General features: G+C 51.1%; 1 protein-coding gene across 1 annotated transcript in view; it reads left to right on the top strand.

Moving 5' to 3' along the window:
* Positions 1-22,008, top strand: part of ADAM33 (ADAM metallopeptidase domain 33) — a 75,814-nt gene that overhangs the window by 25,291 nt on the left and 28,515 nt on the right. The window contains exons 5-6 of the mRNA XM_040335581.1: positions 12,489-12,565; positions 21,001-21,154. Coding sequence (XP_040191515.1) covers positions 12,489-12,565; positions 21,001-21,154 — 231 coding nt within the window. The remainder of the gene's footprint in view (positions 1-12,488; positions 12,566-21,000; positions 21,155-22,008) is intronic.

Raw genomic sequence — 22,008 nt, forward strand, 5'->3', positions numbered from 1 at the left:
GATATCCGATCGTGTGTACAGGGCTTTGGAGTCTACAAAAGACTTGAGACTGGGGGGGAGGTTCACCTTCCAGCAGGACAACGACCCTCAACATACAGCCAGAGCTACAATGGAATGGTTTAGATCAAAGCATATTCATGTGTTAGAATGGCCCAGTCACAGTCCAGACCTAAATCATATTGGGGTGGATTCAGTAAGCAATTGCGTCTGCGTATCCATAGTTACGCAGCGCAATTGCTTATTTGCGCCGGCATATCGACTGCTCCTGATTCAGAAAGGTCGTTACGCCGACAGCAGCCTAAGATATGACTGGCATAAGGCTCTTATGCCGTCGTATCGTAGGCTGCATTCTTACGATGGCCGCTAGGTGGCGTTCCCGTAGTGGTCAGCGTAGAGTATGCAAATTGCATACTCACGCCGATTCACAACCCTACGCGCGCTCCCTGCGTACGCATTTTACGTCGTTTGCGTACGTCGGGTTCCGCGTAAGGCTGCTCCTGCTATTAGCAGGGGCAGCCAATGCTAAGTATACCCGTCGTTCCCGCGTCGCGATGTTTGAAAATTACGTCGTTTGCGTAAATGAATCGTGAATGGCGCTGGACGCCATTTACGTTCACGTTAAAGCAAATGACGTCCTTGTGACGTCATTTCCCGCAATGCACGTCGGGAAAGTTTCCCGACGGAGCATGCGCACTACGTTAGGCGTGGGAACGCGCCTAATTTAAATGATCCACGCCCCCTACGGGATCATTTAAATTACGCACGCTTACCCCGGCCATTTTTATGGAGCGCCCGTGCAAATTACGGCGCTACTGCTTCATGAATGAAGCGTAGCGCACGTGATTTACGGAGGCGTAGCGTTAAAACGATACGCTGCGCCTCTGTAAGAGGGCACAAATCTACCTGAATCTAGGCCATTGAGAATCTGTGGCAAGACTTGAAAATTGCTGATCACAGACGCTCTCCATCCAATCTGACAGAACTTGTGATATTTTACAAAGAAGAATGGGCAGAAATGTCCCTCTCTAGATGTGCAAAGCTGGTAGAGACACCCCCAAAATGACTTGCAGCTGTAATTGCAGAGAAAGGGGGTTCTACAAAGTATTGACTCCGGGGGGCGCCATACAAATGTACCCCCCACACTTTTCACATATTAATTTTTCCTTCCACTTCACATTTATGTGCCACTTTGTGTTGGTCCATCACATAAAATCCCAATAAAATAAATTTACGTTTTTGGTTGTAACATGACAAAATGTGGGAAATTTCAAGGGGTATGAATACTTTTTCAAGGCACTGTAGCTTTTCAGATGTCAGCGTTGATAAACCCAACAGATTGGTTGGAGTGACATTCCTGTGGAGTCAGGTGGAATCCTGAGGTTACCTGTGTAGTGCAGAGCGCATGGTGGGCTGTAAATCACTGTGGCGGTCGGGGGAGGGGGGGGCTCATCAAATCAAGAATGCGTAAAAATGACAGAATTTATGGGTTTAGATATTTCTTTCTCCCGGCGACAGGAGACAGAGGAACGTGTCCGTCACACTTTATTAGATCGCACAATGCGCCATTCATCCAATAAGAGAAGCACTCAGAGCATTCACTATCAACGTTAGTTTGTTGGGTCTCTTTATTGGGGAGCTCATATAGTTGGGGGGGGGGGGGGGGGGGGGGTCAGCATGTTCCAATTTTTTTGCAGATTCTACAAAAATGTAAAGTGGACCTGATCTCAAAAAATAAAGATTTGCCATGTGATAGGGAACACTAGAAGTGTACAGAAACCCCGGGACCAGTTCCTGGTATGTGAGGGTGCCTAGAGACCACTTCCTGGTATGTGAGGGTGCCTAGAGACCACTTCCTGGTATGTGAGGGTGCCTAGGGACCACTTCCTGGTATGTGAGGGTGCCTAGGGACCACTTCCTGGTATGTGAGGGTGCCTAGGGACCACTTCCTGGTATGTGAGGGTGCCTAGGGACCACTTCCTGGTATGTGAGGGTGCCTAGGGACCACTTCCTGGTATGTGAGGGTGCCTAGAGACCACTTCCTGGTATGTGAGGGTGCCTAGGGACCACTTCCTGGTATGTGAGGGTGCCTAGGGACCACTTCCTGGTACGTGAGGGTGCCTAGAGACCACTTCCTGGTACGTGAGGGTGCCTAGAGACCACTTCCTGGTATGTGAGGGTGCCTAGAGACTACTTCCTGGTACGTGAGGGTGCCTAGAGACCACTTCCTGATATGTGAGGGTGCCTAGAGACCACTTCCTGGTACGTGAGGGTGCCTAGGGTAGGGTGACCACGTGTCCCGGATTGCCCGGGACAGTCCCGCATTTTGCAGGTCTGTCCCGCCCCCTTTATAACAGGACAATACAGTGTCCCTGAATGAAACTGACACAGCCACCGCCCGGGCCAATCTGATGCCCCCAAAAAAGGCCGTCACATCACTGCTTTACTCACTGACAGTACTTGTCCTGGCCGGGAATGCCTTGAGGAGCACAATCCCGCGCCCTGCTTGTGATTGGAGAAATCATAAATCCCGCCTCTTGTGTCCAATCACTGTTCTGTGATTCGTTACAGCACAGACTGATTTTTGGGAAGGGGGGGCGTCCCTGAATGGTAGTTTAGAAATGTGGTCACCCTAGCCTAGGGACCACTTCCTGGCAGAGCTTTTTTTCTCAGAAAATAGGTGCAGGAACTCAACCACGACACCGTTCAGATTTCACAAACAGTAGAAGGGTCTTGAAGGGGCATTAAATAACAGGATTGCATTACATACAGAGTGCAGGGTTCAGGGGGGTTAAACACAGAGTGCAGAGCTGTCATTTGTAAACACAGAAACCCAACTTCTGTGTTTACAAGTGATTGTGGTGAGCAGGCACCAAAGGGTCTGAGCCAAAGGTGATGGAACTGAGTTCCCCCAAGTTCCCCCTGAAAAAAAGCCCTGCTTCCTGGTATGTGAGGGTGCTAGGGTTGCCACCTCATCCCTTTAAAACCGAACACATATTAATTACACAGGTTCTCTGGCTGATTAAGGTGCTAATTAAACTCACTTGGTGCCTTATTGACATTAAATTAGCCCCAGAACCTGTGTAGTTACTATGTGTTCGGGTTTAAAGGGATGAAGTGGCAACCCTAGAGTGTGCCTAGAGACCACTTCCTGGTATGTGAGGGTGCCTATGGTAAGGTGACCAGATTTTTAAAATGAAATCCAGGGACATTTTTTTTTCTAGTAATGGCAACAATCAGTGACTCTCTGCCCATTGCCCCCGCCGCCTCACAGCCTGTCAAGTTTTACTCTCCGGGCCCCGGCTACTACTGGGCGGGAAGTGGAGGAAGATCACTCTTCCAGGGAAGACAAGGAGATAAGCAGGCAGGTGGTTGGCCAGGACTTGAACCAAGGCAGAAGAACATGTGAGCGGTGCTGAATGGGCATGTGCCCCCCAAACTGAAGAAATATTCCCTCCGCTCCGACCAGCACATGATCATCAGAAAGGGGCACAGATAATGGAAAAAATACAACCCCCCCTATGCTAGTAGGCACGGTGGAGCGGGGGGTGTAATTAAAAAAAATGTTATTTTAATTCTGCACTGACTGTCTTTGAAATTGCCCCTGTCCCCTATTAAATCCAATCTGGGGACAAAACCAGGGACAGACTTGGTCCGGGGACAGTGTCCTCAATCAGGGGACTGTCCCCTGAAACTGGGGATGTCTGGTCACCCTATAGTAGGATTGCCACCTCATCCCTTTAAAACCGAACACATATTACACAGGTTCTCTGGCTGATTAATATGCTAGTTAAACTCACTTGGTGCCTTATAGACATTAAATTAGCACCAGAACCTGTGTAATTACTCTGTGTTCAGGTTTAAAGGGATGAAGTGGCAACCCTAGTTCCTAGGGACCACTTCCTGGTATGTGAGGATGCCTAGGGACCACTTCCTGGTATGTGAGGGTGCCTAGGGACCACTTCCTGGTATGTGAGGGTGCCTAGGGACCACTTCCTGGTACGTGAGGGTGCCTAGGGGCCACTTCCTGGTATGTGAGGATGCCTAGGGACCACTTCCTGGTATGTGAGGGTGCCTAGGGACCACTTCCTGGTACGTGAGGGTGCCTAGGGGCCACTTCCTGGTATGTGAGGGTTCCTAGGGACCACTTCCTGGTATGTGAGGGTGCCTAGAGACCACTTCCTGGTACGTGAGGGTGCCTAGGGACCACTTCCTGGCATGTGAGGGTGCCTAGGGACCACTTCCTGGTATGTGAGTGTGCCTAGAGACCACTTCCTGGTATGTGGGGGTTCCTAGGGACCACTTCCTGGTATGTGAGTGTGCCTAGAAACCACTTCCTGGTATGTGGGGGTTCCTAGGGACCACTTCCTGGTATGTGAGTGTGCCTAGAGACCACTTCCTGGTATGTGGGGGTTCCTAGAGACCACTTCCTGGTATGTGAGGGTGCCTAGGGACCACTTCCTGGTATGTGAGGGTTCCTAGGGACCACTTCCTGGTATGTGAGGGTGCCTAGGGACCACTTCCTGGTACGTGAGGGTGCCTAGGGACCACTTCCTGGTACGTGAGGGTGCCTAGGGACCACTTCCTGGTACGTGAGGGTGCCTAGGGACCACTTCCTGGCATGTGAGGGTGCCTAGGGACCACTTCCTGGCATGTGAGGGTGCCTAGGGACCACTTCCTGGTATGTGAGGGTGCCTAGAGACCACTTCCAGGTATGTGAGGGTTCCTAGGGACCACTTCCTGGTATGTGAGTGTGCCTAGAGACCACTTCCTGGTATGTGAGGGTGCCTAGGGACCACCTCCTGGTATGTGAGGGTGCCTAGGGACCACTTCCTGAGTATGTATGTGAGGGTGCCTAGAGACCACTTCCTGGTACATGAGGGTGCCTAGAGAGACCACTTCCTGGTACATGAGGGTGCCTAGGGACCACTTCCTGAGTATGTATGTGAGGGTGCCTAGGGACCACTTCCTGAGTATGTATGTGAGGGTGCCTAGGGACCACTTTCTGGTATGTGGGGGTGCCTAGGGACCACTGAGAAGAAGGCAGAAGAGTCATCATGGTGGCCAGGCTACTAGCATTTCCCCATAAGGATTTAGCTGAAGTTAAACTGATACATTAGAGATCCTTCTTCCAGTGTGGGACGGGGTGAGCCGTGAGTTGCTCCTCTGAATCACTCAGCTGTGCTTGTTGTAGGAAGAAATGAATACCAGAGATCAAATCAGGGGCGGACTGACAACTCATGGGGCCCCCGGGCAATAGAAGATTATGGGGCCCCCGGGCTTACAGATGGCCACCACGCTCAGGATTTTCACATCAAAAGCATGTCGGTTTTCGGACATATCAGGGACAGATGTCCCTGGTTTTACTAAGCCTGGCAACCCTGATGGGGCCCCCTAGTGGCATGGGGCCCTCGGGCAGTGCCCGGGTGCCTCAATGGTCAGTCCGCCCCTGGATCAAATAATACCGGCTATTCACAGCCTAATAGTAAATCATTCTGTTGCAGCAAATGATACAAATTACATTTTAATATTTTATTTCTTTACTTTTTGAGTGGTAAATAAAACATTCCATTGAACTCCTATGTAGGACCGGCGTGGTGTTGCGGTCGCTGGTTCAGTATTGAGCTCTTATGTAAGACCGGCGTGGTGTTGCAGTCGCTGGTTCAGTATTGAGCTCTTATGTAAGACCGGCGTGGTGTTGCAGTCGCTGGTTCAGTATTGAGCTCTTATGTAAGACCGGCGTGGTGTTGCAGTCGCTGGTTCAGTATTGAGCTCCTATGTGAGACCGGCGTGGTGTTGCAGTCGCTGGTTCAGTATTGAGTCCTCCAATATCCTGAGGTTACAGAGAAGATAAATCTTATCATGTGTGACGCTCTCCCGCGTTCTGATGGAACGGTCGCCCTCCGTGACTTCCCATAGTGTGCGGCGCTGATATCGCTGATGATCTGCGGGGCCCCCTGGAGGACACCGCTAGGCAGCTGCTCTATAAGGACCAGGGAAGCAGGCCTGGGCAAGCAGTACATTCTAACGACGGCGTCCCGGGGCCCCTCGCTTCATAAACTTTACAGAAACCAGAGCCTAGGGGCCCAACTCCGATCCTACTGACAGCATTCAACTACTACCTCCGGAGTTAACCGTTTCCTCTTACCTGTCATTGTGCTGGGACTTCTCGTCTCTGATTATGTCAGCTGACATTCCTGGCACAGGAGGGTGAGATTTACTCCTAAACCCAGGGCTGTCTTAATGAGAGGGCACACCTGGGCACTGCCCTTTCCCCAAAGCAGCTGATCCTTGAGCCCGGGCTGCCCTTCTGCATCCCAGATATCCCCCCAGCACTCTGACCCCTCTACACCCCAGATATCCCCCCAGCACTCTGACCCCTCTACACCCCAGATATCCCCCCAGCACTCTGACCCCTCTACACCCCAGATATCCCCCCAGCACTCTGACCCCTCTACACCCCAGATATCCCCCCAGCACTCTGACCCCTCTACACCCCAGATATCTCCCCAGCACTGACCCCTCTACATCCCAGATATCCCCCCAGCACTCTGACCCCTCTACACCCCAGATATCCCCCCAGCACTCTGACCCCTCTACACCCCAGATATCTCCCCAGCACTCTGACCCCTCTACACCCCAGATATCCCCCCAGCACTCTGACCCCTCTACACCCCAGATATCTCCCCAGCACTCTGACCCTTCTATATCCCAGATATCCCCCCAGCACTCTGACCCCAATACACCCCAGAGATCCCCCCCAGCACTCTGACCCCTCTACACCCCAGATATCCCCCCAGCACTCTGACCCCTCTACACCCCAGATATCCCCCAGCACTCTGACCCCTCTACATCCCAGATATTCCCCCAGCACTCTGACCCCTCTACACCCCAGATATCCCCCCAGCACTCTGACCCCTCTACACCCCAGATATCCCCCCAGCACTCTGACCCCTCTACACCCCAGATATCCCACCAGCACTCTGACCCCTCTACACCCTATATATCCCCCCAGCACTCTGACCCCTCTACACCCCAGATATCCCCCCAGCACTCTGACCCCTCTACACCCCAGATATCTCCCCAGCACTCTGACCCCTCTACATCCCAGATATCCCCCCAGCACTCTGACCCCTCTACACCCCAGATATCCCCCCAGCACTCTGACCCCTCTACACCCCAGATATCTCCCCAGCACTCTGACCCCTCTACACACCAGATATTCCCCCATCACTCTGACCCCTCTACACCCCAGATATCCCCCCAACACTCTGACCCCTCTACACCCCAGATATCCCCCCAGCTCTCTGACCCTCTACACCCCAGATATCCCCCCAGCACTCTGACCCCTCTACACCCCAGATATCCCCCCAGCACTCTGACCCCTCTAAACCCCAGATATCCCCCAGCACTCAGACCCCTCTACACCCCAGATATCCCCCATCCCTCTGACCCCTCTACACCCCAGATATCCCCCCCAGCACTCTGACCCCTCTACACCCCAGATATCCCCCTAGCACTCTGACCCCTCTACATCCCAGATATCCCCCATCCCTCTGACCCCTCTACACCCCAGATATTCCCCCCAGCACTCTGATCCCTCTACACCCCAGATATCCCCCTAGCACTCTGACCCCTCTACACCCCAGATATCCCCCCAGCACTCTGATCCCTCTACATCCCAGATATCCCCCCCAGCACTCTGACCCCTCTACATCCCAGATATCCCCCCAGCACTCTGACCCCTCTGCACCCCAGATATCTCCCCAGCACTCTGACCCCTCTACACCCCAGATATCCCCCCAGCACTCTGACCCCTCTACACCCCAGATATCTCCCCAGCACTCTGACCCCTCTACACCCCAGATATCCCCCCAGCACTCTGACCCCTCTACACCCAGATATCCCCCCAGCACTCTGACCCCTCTACACCCCAGATATCCCCCCAGCACTCTGACCCTTCTACACCCCAGATATCCCCCCAGCACTCTGACCCCTCTACACCCCAGATATCCCCCCAGCACTCTGACCCCTCTACACCCCAGATATCCCCCCAGCACTCTGACCCCTCTACACCCCAGATATCCCCCCAGCACTCTGACCCCTCTACACCCCAGATATCCCCCCAGCACTCTGACCCCTCTACACCCCAGATATCCCCCCAGCACTCTGACCCCTCTACACCCCAGATATCCCCCCAGCACTCTGACCCCTCTACACCCCAGATATCCCCCCAGCACCCTGACCCCTCTACACCCCAGATATCTCCCCAGCACTGACCCCTCTACATCCCAGATATCCCCCCAGCACTCTGACCCCTCTACACCCCAGATATCCCCCCAGCACTCTGACCCCTCTACACCCCAGATATCTCCCCAGCACTCTGACCCCTCTACACCCCAGATATCCCCCCAGCACTCTGACCCCTCTACACCCCAGATATCTCCCCAGCACTCTGACCCTTCTATATCCCAGATATCCCCCCAGCACTCTGACCCCAATACACCCCAGAGATCCCCCCCAGCACTCTGACCCCTCTACACCCCAGATATCCCCCCAGCACTCTGACCCCTCTACACCCCAGATATCCCCCCAGCACTCTGACCCCTCTACATCCCAGATATTCCCCCAGCACTCTGACCCCTCTACACCCCAGATATCCCCCCAGCACTCTGACCCCTCTACACCCCAGATATCCCCCCAGCACTCTGACCCCTCTACACCCCAGATATCCCCCCAGCACTCTGACCCCTCTACACCCCAGATATCCCACCAGCACTCTGACCCCTCTACACCCTATATATCCCCCCAGCACTCTGACCCCTCTACACCCCAGATATCCCCCCAGCACTCTGACCCCTCTACACCCCAGATATCTCCCCAGCACTCTGACCCCTCTACATCCCAGATATCCCCCAGCACTCTGACCCCTCTACACCCCAGATATCCCCCCAGCACTCTGACCCCTCTACACCCCAGATATCTCCCCAGCACTCTGACCCCTCTACACACCAGATATTCCCCCATCACTCTGACCCCTCTACACCCCAGATATCCCCCCAGCACTCTGACCCCTCTACACCCCAGATATCCCCCCAGCACTCTGACCCCTCTACACCCCAGATATCCCCCAGCACTCAGACCCCTCTACACCCCAGATATCCCCCATCCCTCTGACCCCTCTACACCCCAGATATCCCCCCCAGCACTCTGACCCCTCTACACCCCAGATATCCCCCTAGCACTCTGACCCCTCTACATCCCAGATATCCCCCATCCCTCTGACCCCTCTACACCCCAGATATCCCCCCCAGCACTCTGATCCCTCTACACCCCAGATATCCCCCTAGCACTCTGACCCCTCTACACCCCAGATATCCCCCCAGCACTCTGATCCCTCTACATCCCAGATATCCCCCCCAGCACTCTGACCCCTCTACATCCCAGATATCCCCCCAGCACTCTGACCCCTCTGCACCCCAGATATCTCCCCAGCACTCTGACCCCTCTACACCCCAGATATCCCCCCAGCACTCTGACCCCTCTACACCCCAGATATCTCCCCAGCACTCTGACCCCTCTACACCCCAGATATCCCCCAGCACTCTGACCCCTCTACACCCAGATATCCCCCCAGCACTCTGACCCCTCTACACCCCAGATATCCCCCCAGCACTCTGACCCTTCTACAACCCCAGATATCCCCCCAGCACTCTGACCCCTCTACACCCCAGATATCCCCCAGCACTCTGACCCCTCTACACCCCAGATATCCCCCCAGCACTCTGACCCCTCTACACCCCCAGATATCCCCCCAGCACTCTGACCCCTCTACACCCCAGATATCCCCCAGCACTCTGATCCATCTACACCCCAGATATCCCCCCAGCACTCTGACCCCTCTACATCCCAGATATCCCCCCAGCACTCTGACCCCTCTACACCCCAGATATCCCCCCAGCACTCTGACCCCTCTACACCCCAGATATCCCCCCAGCACTCTGATCCCTCTACACCCCAGATATGCCCCCAGCACTCTGACCTCTCTACATCCCAGATATCCCCCCAGCACTCTGACCCCTCTACACCCCAGATATCCCCCCAGCACTCTGACCCCTCTACATCCCAGATATCCCCCCAGCACTCTGACCCCTCTACACCCCAGATATCCCCCCAGCACTCTGACCCCTCTACACCCCAGATATCCCTCCAGCACTCTGACCCCTCTACACCCCAGATATCCCCCCAGCACTCTGACCCCTCTACACCCCAGATATCCCCCCAGCACTCTGATCCCTCTACATCCCAGATATCCCCCCAGCACTCTGACCCTCTACACCCCAGATATCCCCCCAACACTCTGACCCCTCTACACCCCAGATATCCCCCCAGCACTCTGACCCCTCTACACCCCAGATATCCCCCCAGCACTCTGACCCCTCTACACCCCAGATATCCCCCCAGCACTCTGATCCCTCTACACCCCAGATATGCCCCCAGCACTCTGACCTCTCTACATCCAGATATCCCCCCAGCACTCTGACCCCTCTACACCCCAGATATCCCCCCAGCACTCTGACCCCTCTACATCCCAGATATCCCCCCAGCACTCTGACCCCTCTACATCCCAGATATCCCCCCAGCACTCTGACCCCTCTACACACCAGATATCCCCCCAGCACTCTGACCTCTCTACACCCCAGATATCCCCCAGCACTCTGACCCCTCTACACCCCAGATATCCCCCCAGCACTCTGATCCCTCTACACCCCAGATATTCCCCCAGCACTCTGACCCCACTACACCCCAGATATCCCCCCAGCACTCTGACCCCGCTACACCCCAGATATCCCCCCAGCACTCTGACCCTTCTACACCCCAGATATCCCCCCAGCACTCTGACCCCTCTACACCCCAGATATCCCCCAGCACTCTGACCCCTCTACACCCCAGATATCCCCCCAGCACTCTGACCCCTCTACATCCCAGATATCCCCCAGCACTCTGACCCCTCTACACCCCAGATATCCCCCCAGCACTCTGACCCCTCTACACCCCAGATATCCCCCCAGCACTCTGACCCCTCTACACCCCAGATATCCCCCAGCACTCTGACCCCTCTACATCCCAGATATCCCCCTGGCACTCTGACCCCTCTACACCCCAGATATCCCCCAGCACTCTGACCCTTCTACACCCCAGATATCCCCCCAGCACTCTGACCCCTCTACACCCTAGATATCCCCTACTGATTTTGGTTTACCTACACTGTCTGCATTGTAGGGGCCCCAGAGTATTACTTTGCCCAGGGGCCCATGATGCTATGAAGAAGGCCCTGCGGCAAAACCCCCTTTTTTCGAGAGAAAAAAAATCACATACTTTGCCACAAAATTTCTCATAATAAGCGATCAATGCCATCAATGCAAACGATCGATAATGCAAAAACACATTGGCGTGCTGTTACAGATACCCACCACAGACAGCATTAGCATAAAAGGGATACAGCAAAAAAAGTGTGTCACTTGAGGGGGGGGGGGGGGGTATTAAAAATGTTGCATCCTGTGCAAATGGGGGAAAAAATCGAATGTTATCAGGCTAATGTCTTTCCAGGTCAAACATAATTTATTCATTCCTAAGAATAGAGTGAAGCAGAAACATACTGCATTGTGGCCACTAGATGGAGCTGATGAGTATGGTAATAAGTAAATATTCATTAGCTCCATCTAGTGGCCATATTGTGGTCTTTTCCTGATTTACTTTATACTTTTTGAATTAATAACTTCCACAGACCCGGGAACTCAGCACAGGGATGATGGAACCTCTCATAATGGGCACAGCGGGTGTACAGACCCGGGAACTCAGCACGGGGATGGTGGGAACCCCTCATAATGGGCACAGCAGGTGTACAGACCCAGGAACTCAACACAGGGATGGTGGGAACCCCTCATAATGGGCACAGCAGGTGTACAGACCCGAGAACTCAGCACAAGGATGGTGGGAACTCCTCATAATGGGCACAGCGGGTGTACAGACCCGGGAACTCAGCACAGGGATGGTGGAACCCCTCATAATGGGCACAGCGGGTGTACAGACCCAGGAACTCAGCACAGGGATGGTGGGAACTCCTCATAATGGGCACAGCAGGTGTACAGACCCTGGAACTCAGCACAGGGATGGTGGGAACCCCTCATAATGGGCACAGCAGGTGTACAGACCCGGGAACTCAGCACAGGGATGGTGGGAACCCCTCATAATGGGCACAGCAGGTGTACAGACCCTGGAACTCAGCACAGGGATGGTGGGAACCCCTCATAATGGGCACAGCAGGTGTACAGACCCTGGAACTCAGCACAGGGATGGTGGGAACCCCTCATAATAGATAAGGACATTGTGAAACAAAGAGGGACCTAGGGGACTGGGGTGGGGGGGGGGTCAGATCTGGTATATGTGACTCTTGGCGTCTGTCTATAACACGGTATTTCTGCACACAGGCCCATTGCTGTTACACGGGAACGGTGGAGGGAGTTGCGGAATCCTCGGCCTCTCTATGTACCTGTCATGGGCTCAGGTAAGTGATCACTACTCCGATCTACCTACAAAATCCGCACATTGTTCCAATGTGAATTATTTCTGTATGAATCAATCATTTCAGTCATTTAAAGGGAAACTTTTGGATCGCTTTTATTTAACTTTTAAATGTTCTGCATTTTTATACTTTTATACCGTTTTTATACGCCACCTACTGTAGGTTTCCCATCATACATGGTACGAGGTTCCAGGCTTGGCAACTGAGACGGAGGAAACAAACTTGCTGTTTTCTCAGATATTGATAAGTCCTTTCTGGGTCCTGGAGCTCTGAGACTTTGTAGAGCTTTTGGTGGGAGACATTCAATATTGGTATCAGCAGGTCTTTTGTATATGTGATCTGACTGATGCCCAGGGATCTCTCTCCGCTGTGAGAGCCTCCTGCTGGGTGTAAAGGCCGAACTGAAATCAGTAGGTGAGAGGCCTGTGACTAGGGATGAGCTTCGCGTTCGATTCGAACGTATGTTCGACTGTTTGTCGAAATACGAACAAAACGGGACGTTCGCGCCAAATTCGAGTGACGCGCCACGGCCCATAATTCACTGCGGCATTGCGCGCTAATGATTGGCCAAGCATGCACTATGACCCGCATGCTTGGCCAATCGAAGCGCGCAAAAAACGGAGAGCCATAATTGGCCAAAGCCAGGGTGGCTTCGGCCAATTATGGCTCAGGGCTTTAGTACACGCCCCACACTATAAAAGGCAGCCTGCAGGGCGGCCTTGTGTAGTGTGTTGCGGCGTTGTTAGTGAATAGATCAGTCCTAGAGAGAGAGAGACATGTGTCTTTTTTTCTAGATAGATAGATAGAGCAGGCAGGCTAGTCAGTTTAGTTAAAGGAGTTGTAAAGGTAAAAGTTTTTTTACCCTAATGCATCCTATGCATTAAGGTAAAAAAACATCTGACAGCAATAACCCCCCCCCCCCCACCGATCCCCCGTTTTACTTACCTGACCCCTCGAAAGTCCCGGGCGCGTGCTTGTCATCCTGTTCGGTTCCCAGCCTGGCCGTTGATTGGCTAGGCTGGGCGGATTGATTGGCTGGCGCTGCTGTCAATCACAGCGGGTGACGCGACGCGTCGGGGGGCGGAGCCGAGTGATATGCCCGCTGCTGTATTACGGGAGCGTGCTCGCAAAAGCTTTCCACCATGCTCGCTCGCATGATGGTAGAAAGTTTTTGCGAGGAGGAGCCGAGACAGCCGCCGAGGGACCCCAGAAGACAGGATTCGGGGCCACTCTGTGCAAAACGAGCTGCACAGTGGAGGTAAGTATAACATGTTTGTTATTTAAAAAAAAAAAAAAATCTGCCTTTAGTGTTCCTTTAAAGTTACAGGCCCGGATTCACGTAGTTCGGCGCATTATTACAGCGGCGTAGCGTATCGTATTTACGCTACGCCGCCGTAAGTCAGAGAGGCAAGTGCTGTATTCACAAAGCACTTGCCTCCTAAGTTACGGCGGCGTAGCGTAAATGGGGCCGGCGTAAGCGCGCCTAATTCAAATGAGGATGAGGGGGGCGTGTGGTATGTAAATGGGTGGTGACCCGACGTGATTGACGTTTTTTACGAACGGCGCATGCGCCGTCCCTGGACATATCCCAGTGTGCATTGCTCCAAAGTACGCTGCAAGGACGTATTGGTTTCGACGTGAACGTAAATTACGTCCAGCCCCATTCACGGACGACTTACGCAAACAACGTAAAATTTTCAATTTCAATGCGGGAACGACGGCCCATACTTAACATAGGATACGCCACCTAGGGGGCAGGTTTATCTTTATGCGGCGTATCTCTTACGGAAACGGCGTATCTTTACTGCGACGGTCAAGCGTACGTTCGTGAATCGGAGTATCTAGTCATTTACATATTCTACGCCGAAATCAACGGAAACGCCACCTAGCGGCCAGCCTAAATATTGCACCCTAAGATACGACGGCGCAGGCCGTCGTATCTCAGCTAGGTTTAAGTGTATCTCAGTTTGAGAATACACTTAAACTTCCGACGGGCTTAGATTCCGAGTTACGTCGGCGTATCTACTGATACGCCGGCGTAACTCTTTGTGAATCCGGCCCACAGTGTGTAGAGGATATATATACATCCCAGGTGTTGTACATATATTTATACACTGTATAGTTTAGCTAGATCAGCTATTCCTATCCTAATTTACTGTCTATCAGTTGATTGTGCTAGCTGCAGTATTCTCACGTGGTGTATTGCCCGTGTGCTCTGTAGTTGCACCTAAAGTTACTTTGTGTGTACTGCACTTGTGCTCTGTAGTTTGCACCTAATGGGGTAGATTCAGGTACCGCTGCGCACTTCTTACGGAGGCGCAGCGTACCGTTTTTACCCTGCGCCTACGCAAATTATCTGCGCTACGCTTCATTCATGAAGCAGTAGCTACGTAATTTGCGCAGGCGCTCCTTAAAAATGCCCGGCGTAAGGGCGCGTAATTTAAATGATCCCGTAGGGGGCGTGGATCATTTAAATTAGGCGCGTTCCCGCGCCGAACGTAGTGCGCATGCTCCGTCGGGAAACTTTCCCGACGTGCATTGCGGCAAATGACGTCGCAAGGACGTCATTTGCTTCAAAGTGAACGTAAATTGCGTCCAGCGCCATTCACAATTCACATACGCAAACGACGTTAAATGTTTTAATTCGCGACGCGGGAACGACGGGTATACGTAGCATTGGCTGCCCCTGCTAATAGCAGGAGCAGCCTTACACGGAACCCAACGAACGGGAACAACGTAAACTGCATACGCAGGGCTCGCGTAGGGTTGTGAATCGGCGTTAGTATGCAATTTGCATACTATACGCTGACCACTACGGGAACGCCACCTAGCGGCCAGCGTAAGAATGCAGCCTACGATACGATGGCATAAGAGCCTTATGCCAGTCATATCTTAGGCTGCAGTCGGCGTATCGAGCTTTCTGAATCAGGAGCACTCGATACGCCGGCGCAACTAAGCAATTGCGCTGCGTAACTATGGTTACGCAGACGCAATTGCTTTCTGAATCTACCCCAATGTTACCTGGTGTGTACTGCACTTGTGCTCTGTAGTTTGCACCTAAAGTTACTTTGTGTGTACCAGTACTGCACTTGTGCTCTGTAGTTTGCACCTAAAGAAACCCATGCTATTTTTCTCAGTGATTTTCATCCATATTGCAGGGACCAATCATTACATTAAAGCCGCAAGCAGTCTTAAATGACTTTTTTTCTTATAGTAATCTCATTTTGTACAGGGACAGTTCTAAACACGTGCCACTACTATAAAACACCCAGCAGGTATGATATTTAAAGGAATTTTTCATTTTTTTTTTTCACTTTAAGCATCATTAAAATCACTGCTCCAGAAAAAACGGCCGTTTTTTTTTCCATTGATACATGTTCCCTGGGGCAAGACCCGGGTTCTCAAACCCGTTTTCTGACAATAACTTGCATATTGGGCTTTAAAATTAGCACTTTTGAAATCGAACGCTCGAGTCCCATAGACTTCAATGGGGTTCTAAATGTTCACACGAACGGTCGGTCCGTTCGAAGGTTCTGGTGCGAACCGAACGGGGGGGGGGGGGGGGGGGTGTTCGGCTCATCCCTACCTGTGACTTGTGTGGTGGAGGGAAGGGCCGATCCTAGGCAGGGTGCATTGCACCCAGGCACCTGCAGAGGTGGGGGCGCCGAACATCTAACAGACTCTCTAACAGAAGCCCTCTCTGTGTCCATCATAGAGCCCCCCCTCCAGGTCCAAATAAAGTACTCTGCTTCTCTTCCTGTATTTTGTTTGTTGTTAAGAGATCATGTAAGGATCCCGGGGTAATGAAGACTTCGAGGGGGAGCATTTCTGTGGTTGAGTCATTGCCATAGAAACATTTGTAAAGGGGAGGAGTTAGTAAAATGACCACGCCCATGTGGGGGCGCCAGAAATATTTCTGCACCCAGGCGCCTGTGACCCTAGGATCGGCCCTGGTGGAGGGGACACCGCCGTGCTGAAGGGGGACACCAGAGCAGCTGCCAGCATCCCACCACCTAGCACTGGCGTCACCAGTGTGGGGCCAGAGGGGGCCATGACACCCCCAACATTGCACTGTGCCCCACCAATGAAACACCTTTTTGTTTGTACCGGTATATGTGCTCCGCATCTTGCTTGAGTTATTGCATTTTATAGTTGCCCCCCCTACTTTTGTCACTGCCCCCCCCCCCCCTAAATATGAAATCTGGAGACGCCACTGCCACCTAGATGGGGTAAGGACCAACCGGCACACAGCGCAGGGGGGGGGGGGGTGCCCAAAACTTCAGTTATGTCAAATCCCATACCTCCCAACTTTTTGAGATGGGAACGAGGGACACCTATCAGCAAACGTATGCAGGAATAGGACACACCCCCTTGTCAAGCCCCCTTAAAGGAAAATTGTCCCAAAAAATCAAGATTGGTTAAACCCACAAGTGCTTTTTTTTACCACTACTATTCCTTTATATTGGCTTTTGGAATTTACAAATGCAGCAATTTAGAAATCGGATGAAAGGTTTATGGCTGGAAAACACTTTTTGATATATAAAAAGTGTATTTTATATACATCTATAGTGATCAGACCAAAATGAGGGAGAAATGAGGGGGGAATGAGGGACATTGCTCCAAATCAGGGACAGTCCCTCGAAATCAGAGACAGTTGGGAGCTATGCAAATCCATATACACTCACCGGCCGCTTTATTAGGTACACCTATACAATTGCTTGGCAACACAAATTGCTAATCAGCCAATCGCATGGCAACAACTCAATGCATTTAAGCATCTAGATGTGGTGAAGACGACTTGCTGAAGTTCAAACTGAGCATCAGAATGGGGGGAAAAAGAACGTGGCATGGTTGTTGGTTGTTGGTGCCAGACAGGTTGGTCTGAGTATTTCAAAAACTACTGGGAATTTTCAAACACAACCATCTCTTGGGTTTACAGAGAATGGTGGGCAAAAGAGAAAATATCCAGTGAGCGGCAGTTGTGTGGAGGAAAATGCCTTGTTGACGTCAGAGGAGAATGGGCAGACTGGTTGGAGATGATAGAAAGGCAACAGTAACTCAAATAAGCACTCGTTACATCCAAGGTATGCAGAACACTATCTCTGAACACACAACACAACGCACCGTGAAGCAGATGGGCTACAGCAGCAGAAGACAACATCGGGTGCCACTCCTGTCAGCTAAGAACAGGAAACTGAGGCTACAATTCTTACAGATCACCAAAATTGGACAATAGAAGATTGGAAAAACGTTGCCTGGTCTGATGAGTCTTGATTTCAGCTGCGACATTCAGATGGTGGGGTCAGAATTTGGTGCATGGATCCATCCTGACTTGTATCACCGGGTCAGGCTGGTGGTGGGGGTGTAATGGTGTGGGGGGGATATTTTCTTGGCACACTTTGGGCCCCTTAGTACCAATTGAGCATCGTTTAAATGTCACCGCCTACTCTATTGTTGGTGGCGATGTCCATCCCTTTATGACTACAGTGTCCCCATCTTCTGATGGCTCCTCCCAGCAGGATAATGTCACCATGTCACAAAGATCCGATCATCTCACCACTGGACAATGAGGTCCCTGTCCTCCAATGGCCTCCACACTCACGACATCTCATCCAATAGAGAAGCTTTGGCAGTGGCGGTTCATCCATAGAGGGCGCTGGAGCGCCGCCCCCTCTGGCTCTCGCACTGCCACTGAGTCTAATAACATAGATTCATGCATTGCATGAATCGATGTTATTGTCGCCGCTGCCACTGGTCTATTCAGATGGCCGGACCTAGAGCACCGGCCACCTGAATAACGGCAGCTGGTTGGCTGTACGGAAGTGCCTATCAGAGCCAGCGGCTCTGATAGGCTTTCCGAGTACAGCCCTCAGTATCCGGAAGCTTATCCAGGGAACGTACGGGGGTGCGTTCCTTGGATAAGACTGACAGGCGTCTCAGCCAATCAGGTTGACCGGTTCTGGCTACCGGTAACCTGATTGGCTGAAGCGTCATCGAGGGCGGGAGAAGACATCGAGGGACGTGGATGGCTGACTCCAGTAAAAGTAAGTGCCGGGCGGGGTAGGGGCATTTTACAGGGCACAGTGACGACAAAGGGCACAGTGACATCAATGGGCACAGTGGCGACAATTGGCACAGCGGCATGAATGGGCACAGTGACGACAATTAAAGGGCACAATGACATCAATGAGCACAGTGGCGACAATGGGCACAGTGGCGATAATTAAAGGGCACAGTGGTGACAATTGGCACAGTGGCGACAATTGATGGCACAGTGGCTGTGTTTGATGGCATGGTACAGTGGCTGCGTTTGATGCCATGGCACAGTGGTGACAATTGATGGCACAGTGGCTGCGTTTGATGGCACAGTGGCTGCGTTTGATGGCATGGCACAGTGACTGCGTTTGATGGCATGGCACAGTGACTGCATTTGATGGCATGGCACAGTGGTGCGAATTGATGGCACAGTGGCTGCGTTTGATGGCATGGCACAGTGGTGCGAATTGATGGCACAGTGGCTGCGTTTGATGGCATGGCACAGTGGTGCGAATTGATGGCACAGTGGCTGCGTTTGATGGCATGGCACAGTGGTGCGAATTGATGGCACAGTGGCTGCGTTTGATGGCATGGCATAGTGACTGCATTTGATGGCATGGCACAGTGGTGCGAATTGATGGCACAGTGGCTGCGTTTGATGGCATGGCACAGTGGCTGCGTTTGATGGCATGGCACAGTGACTGCATTTGATGGCACAGTGGCTGCGTTTGATGGCATGGCACAGTGGTGACAATTGATGGCACAGTGGCTGCATTTAATGGGCACAGTGAGGCTGCAATTTTTTTTTTTCGTTTGCGCCCCCCCCCCCCCCAAAATTTTGTGCACCAGCCCCCACTGCCCTTTGGAATGTGGTGGAACGGGAGATTCTCATCATGGATGTGCAGCCGACAAACCTGCAGCAACTGTGTGATGTTATCGAGTCACTATGGAGAAAAATCTCTGAGGAACGTTTCCAACACCTTGATGAATCTATGCCACTAAGAATGAAGGCAAAAGGGGGTCCAACTAGCAAGGTGTACCTAATAAAGTGGCCGGTGAGTGTAAATTGTTCCAGTAATTATTAACTTCTTTAACCATTATATATGAAATGAAAAAGATCATTGTTTTTGAGACTTTCAAAATCCCTGTATTTGGGGTTGAAGGGTTTACAATAACAAAAAAAAAAAGCCTCATCCGTAAATAATATTGGAAATATGGAACAAAGGGGACCCAAAGGGTAACCGCAAGTGGGACTATGACGTCACAATGGGAATATCATAAAATATATAATCTTTATTAACCACTTGAGAGCCGCGCTATAGACGAAAGACGTCTACAGCGCGGCTCTTAACTGCTGGGTGGACGTCTGTCTACCGTGTCAAGTGGTGCCGATGCGCGTGCCTGGCGGCCGCGATGTCCGCCAGGTACCCGCGATCGGCAGTGACAGAGCAAGGACGTGGAGCTCTGTGTGTAAACACAGAGCTCCACTTCCTGTCAGGGAGAGGAAACAGATGCTGTGTCCCTTGTACATAGGGACACAGATCGGTCACCTCCCCCCCGTCAGTCCACTCCCCCCACAGTAAGAATCACTCCCTAGGACACACATTTAACCCCTTGATTGCCCCCTAGTGTTAACCCCTTTATGTATATGGTTTTTAACTTTTTCTTTATGTCTTTTGTATACCATGTTTTAGTAAAGATTATATTTTTTATGACATTGCTTACTGTGCCATCATAGTCCGACTTGGGGTTACCCTTTGGGTCCCCTTTGTTCCATATTGGGGTTGAAGGGTTGTTTGTGCAATTCGTTTAGTTTCTAATTCGTTTTTTAACGAATTTTGAGAAATTCGTTAATTTCGAATTTTCGTATTTCCGAATTTTTCCATTTCCGAATTTTCGGATTTCGAAATTTTTGAATTTCCACATTTTCGTATTTCCGTATTTCGGAAATTCAGATTTTCGGAAATTAGAATTTTAGATTTTCGAATTTTAGATTTTCTAATTTTGCAATTTCGAATTTTCTAATCTCAAATTTTCTAAATTCCGAATTTTGGAATCTAAAAAACTCGAACATGTAAAAATTCAAAAATTTTTCGGAAATTTGGAATTCAGAATTTTCGAATTTCCGAAAAAAAAAAGCAAAAAAAGCGAATAAAACGAAAACAAAAAAAAAGAACTTTTCGGCAGTGCACATGTCTAGTTGTTTGTTAGAGTTTATCTGGTATGATCTATTTTAGTGTAGTAGCCTTTTAGGAAATGTTGTTGGGTTGGTAAAACTTATTCTATGTTTCTTTTGAACATTTGGATTTATCCATTATCTGGGATTACCACAATTTCCCCAAAAACGCCAAGAAAAAAAAATGACCATTTCTACTTCACAGTGGCTATATCACCATCAGAGATGACACTTATGTCCTTGATCACCACCCTTCTTCTGGATCCTTGTCACCTGTGGCCACCATGCTGAGGAAGAGGACGCCACCGCCCGACTCTCATGACCGCCAGACACGTTCCTTGTATTTTACTGCCACCAAGGTAACGGCTCTCCATGTATTACTGTCCAATATCTGTACACAAATCCACGTGAAATTCTAAAGGGCTCCAAGTATACAATTCCATATGTGGGTGGGACTTTCCAGGCATTCTACAAAAACGTGTATAAAAAGCTATAAAATGTATTTAGCTACACATCAGTGCCGTCTTTAAGGCAGGGCAAAAGGGGCAGCTGCCCTGGGCCCTGTCATGGTTGTGGGGCCCAAAGCAGCTGCCTCATACTTGCCAACTAGCTCAGTTTAAATTCCCTTGTCCCTTGAAGTTTTAGTTCTGTGCTGTGTCCTGATATCTCAGTGTGAAGTGCTGCTATTAATGCTGACCAGCTCTGCCCTTTTGTTGTGTAGGGATGACTCACCTGCAGACCCTGTGTTTATATGTAAATAACCGCCATTCATATGTAAATAAGTAAGGCCGGCAGCATTCATATGTAAATAGCTGAGGCCGGTGGCATTCATATGTAAATAAAGACGACATTCATATGTATATCACGCCCCTCTGCAGTAAAGAGATTATGTTTTCGTAACCTCTAGCAACCAATCAGTGAGCAATATTACTGTACAGTAATCTCTAGCAACCAAACCACAAGAAGAAATCATGTGCTGTTACCTCTAGCAATGAATCAGCTTTTAAGTCTAGCTGATATTTATTGTGTCTCAGAGCAGGTGGAGAGCAAAATTGCATGGGGGGGGGGGGGGAATAAAATGTTTGCCCAGGGTCCAATCAACATTAAAGACGGCCCTGCTACACATGTAAATATACACAATAAATATCAAGGCAATACACAAGGCCACATAGTGATGAAGACATATTGGGTATAATTCTCTTCACTTCCAACG

The sequence above is a fragment of the Rana temporaria genome, chromosome 1 (assembly GCF_905171775.1).
Source record: "Rana temporaria chromosome 1, aRanTem1.1, whole genome shotgun sequence".
Taxonomy (NCBI): Eukaryota; Metazoa; Chordata; class Amphibia; order Anura; family Ranidae; genus Rana; species Rana temporaria.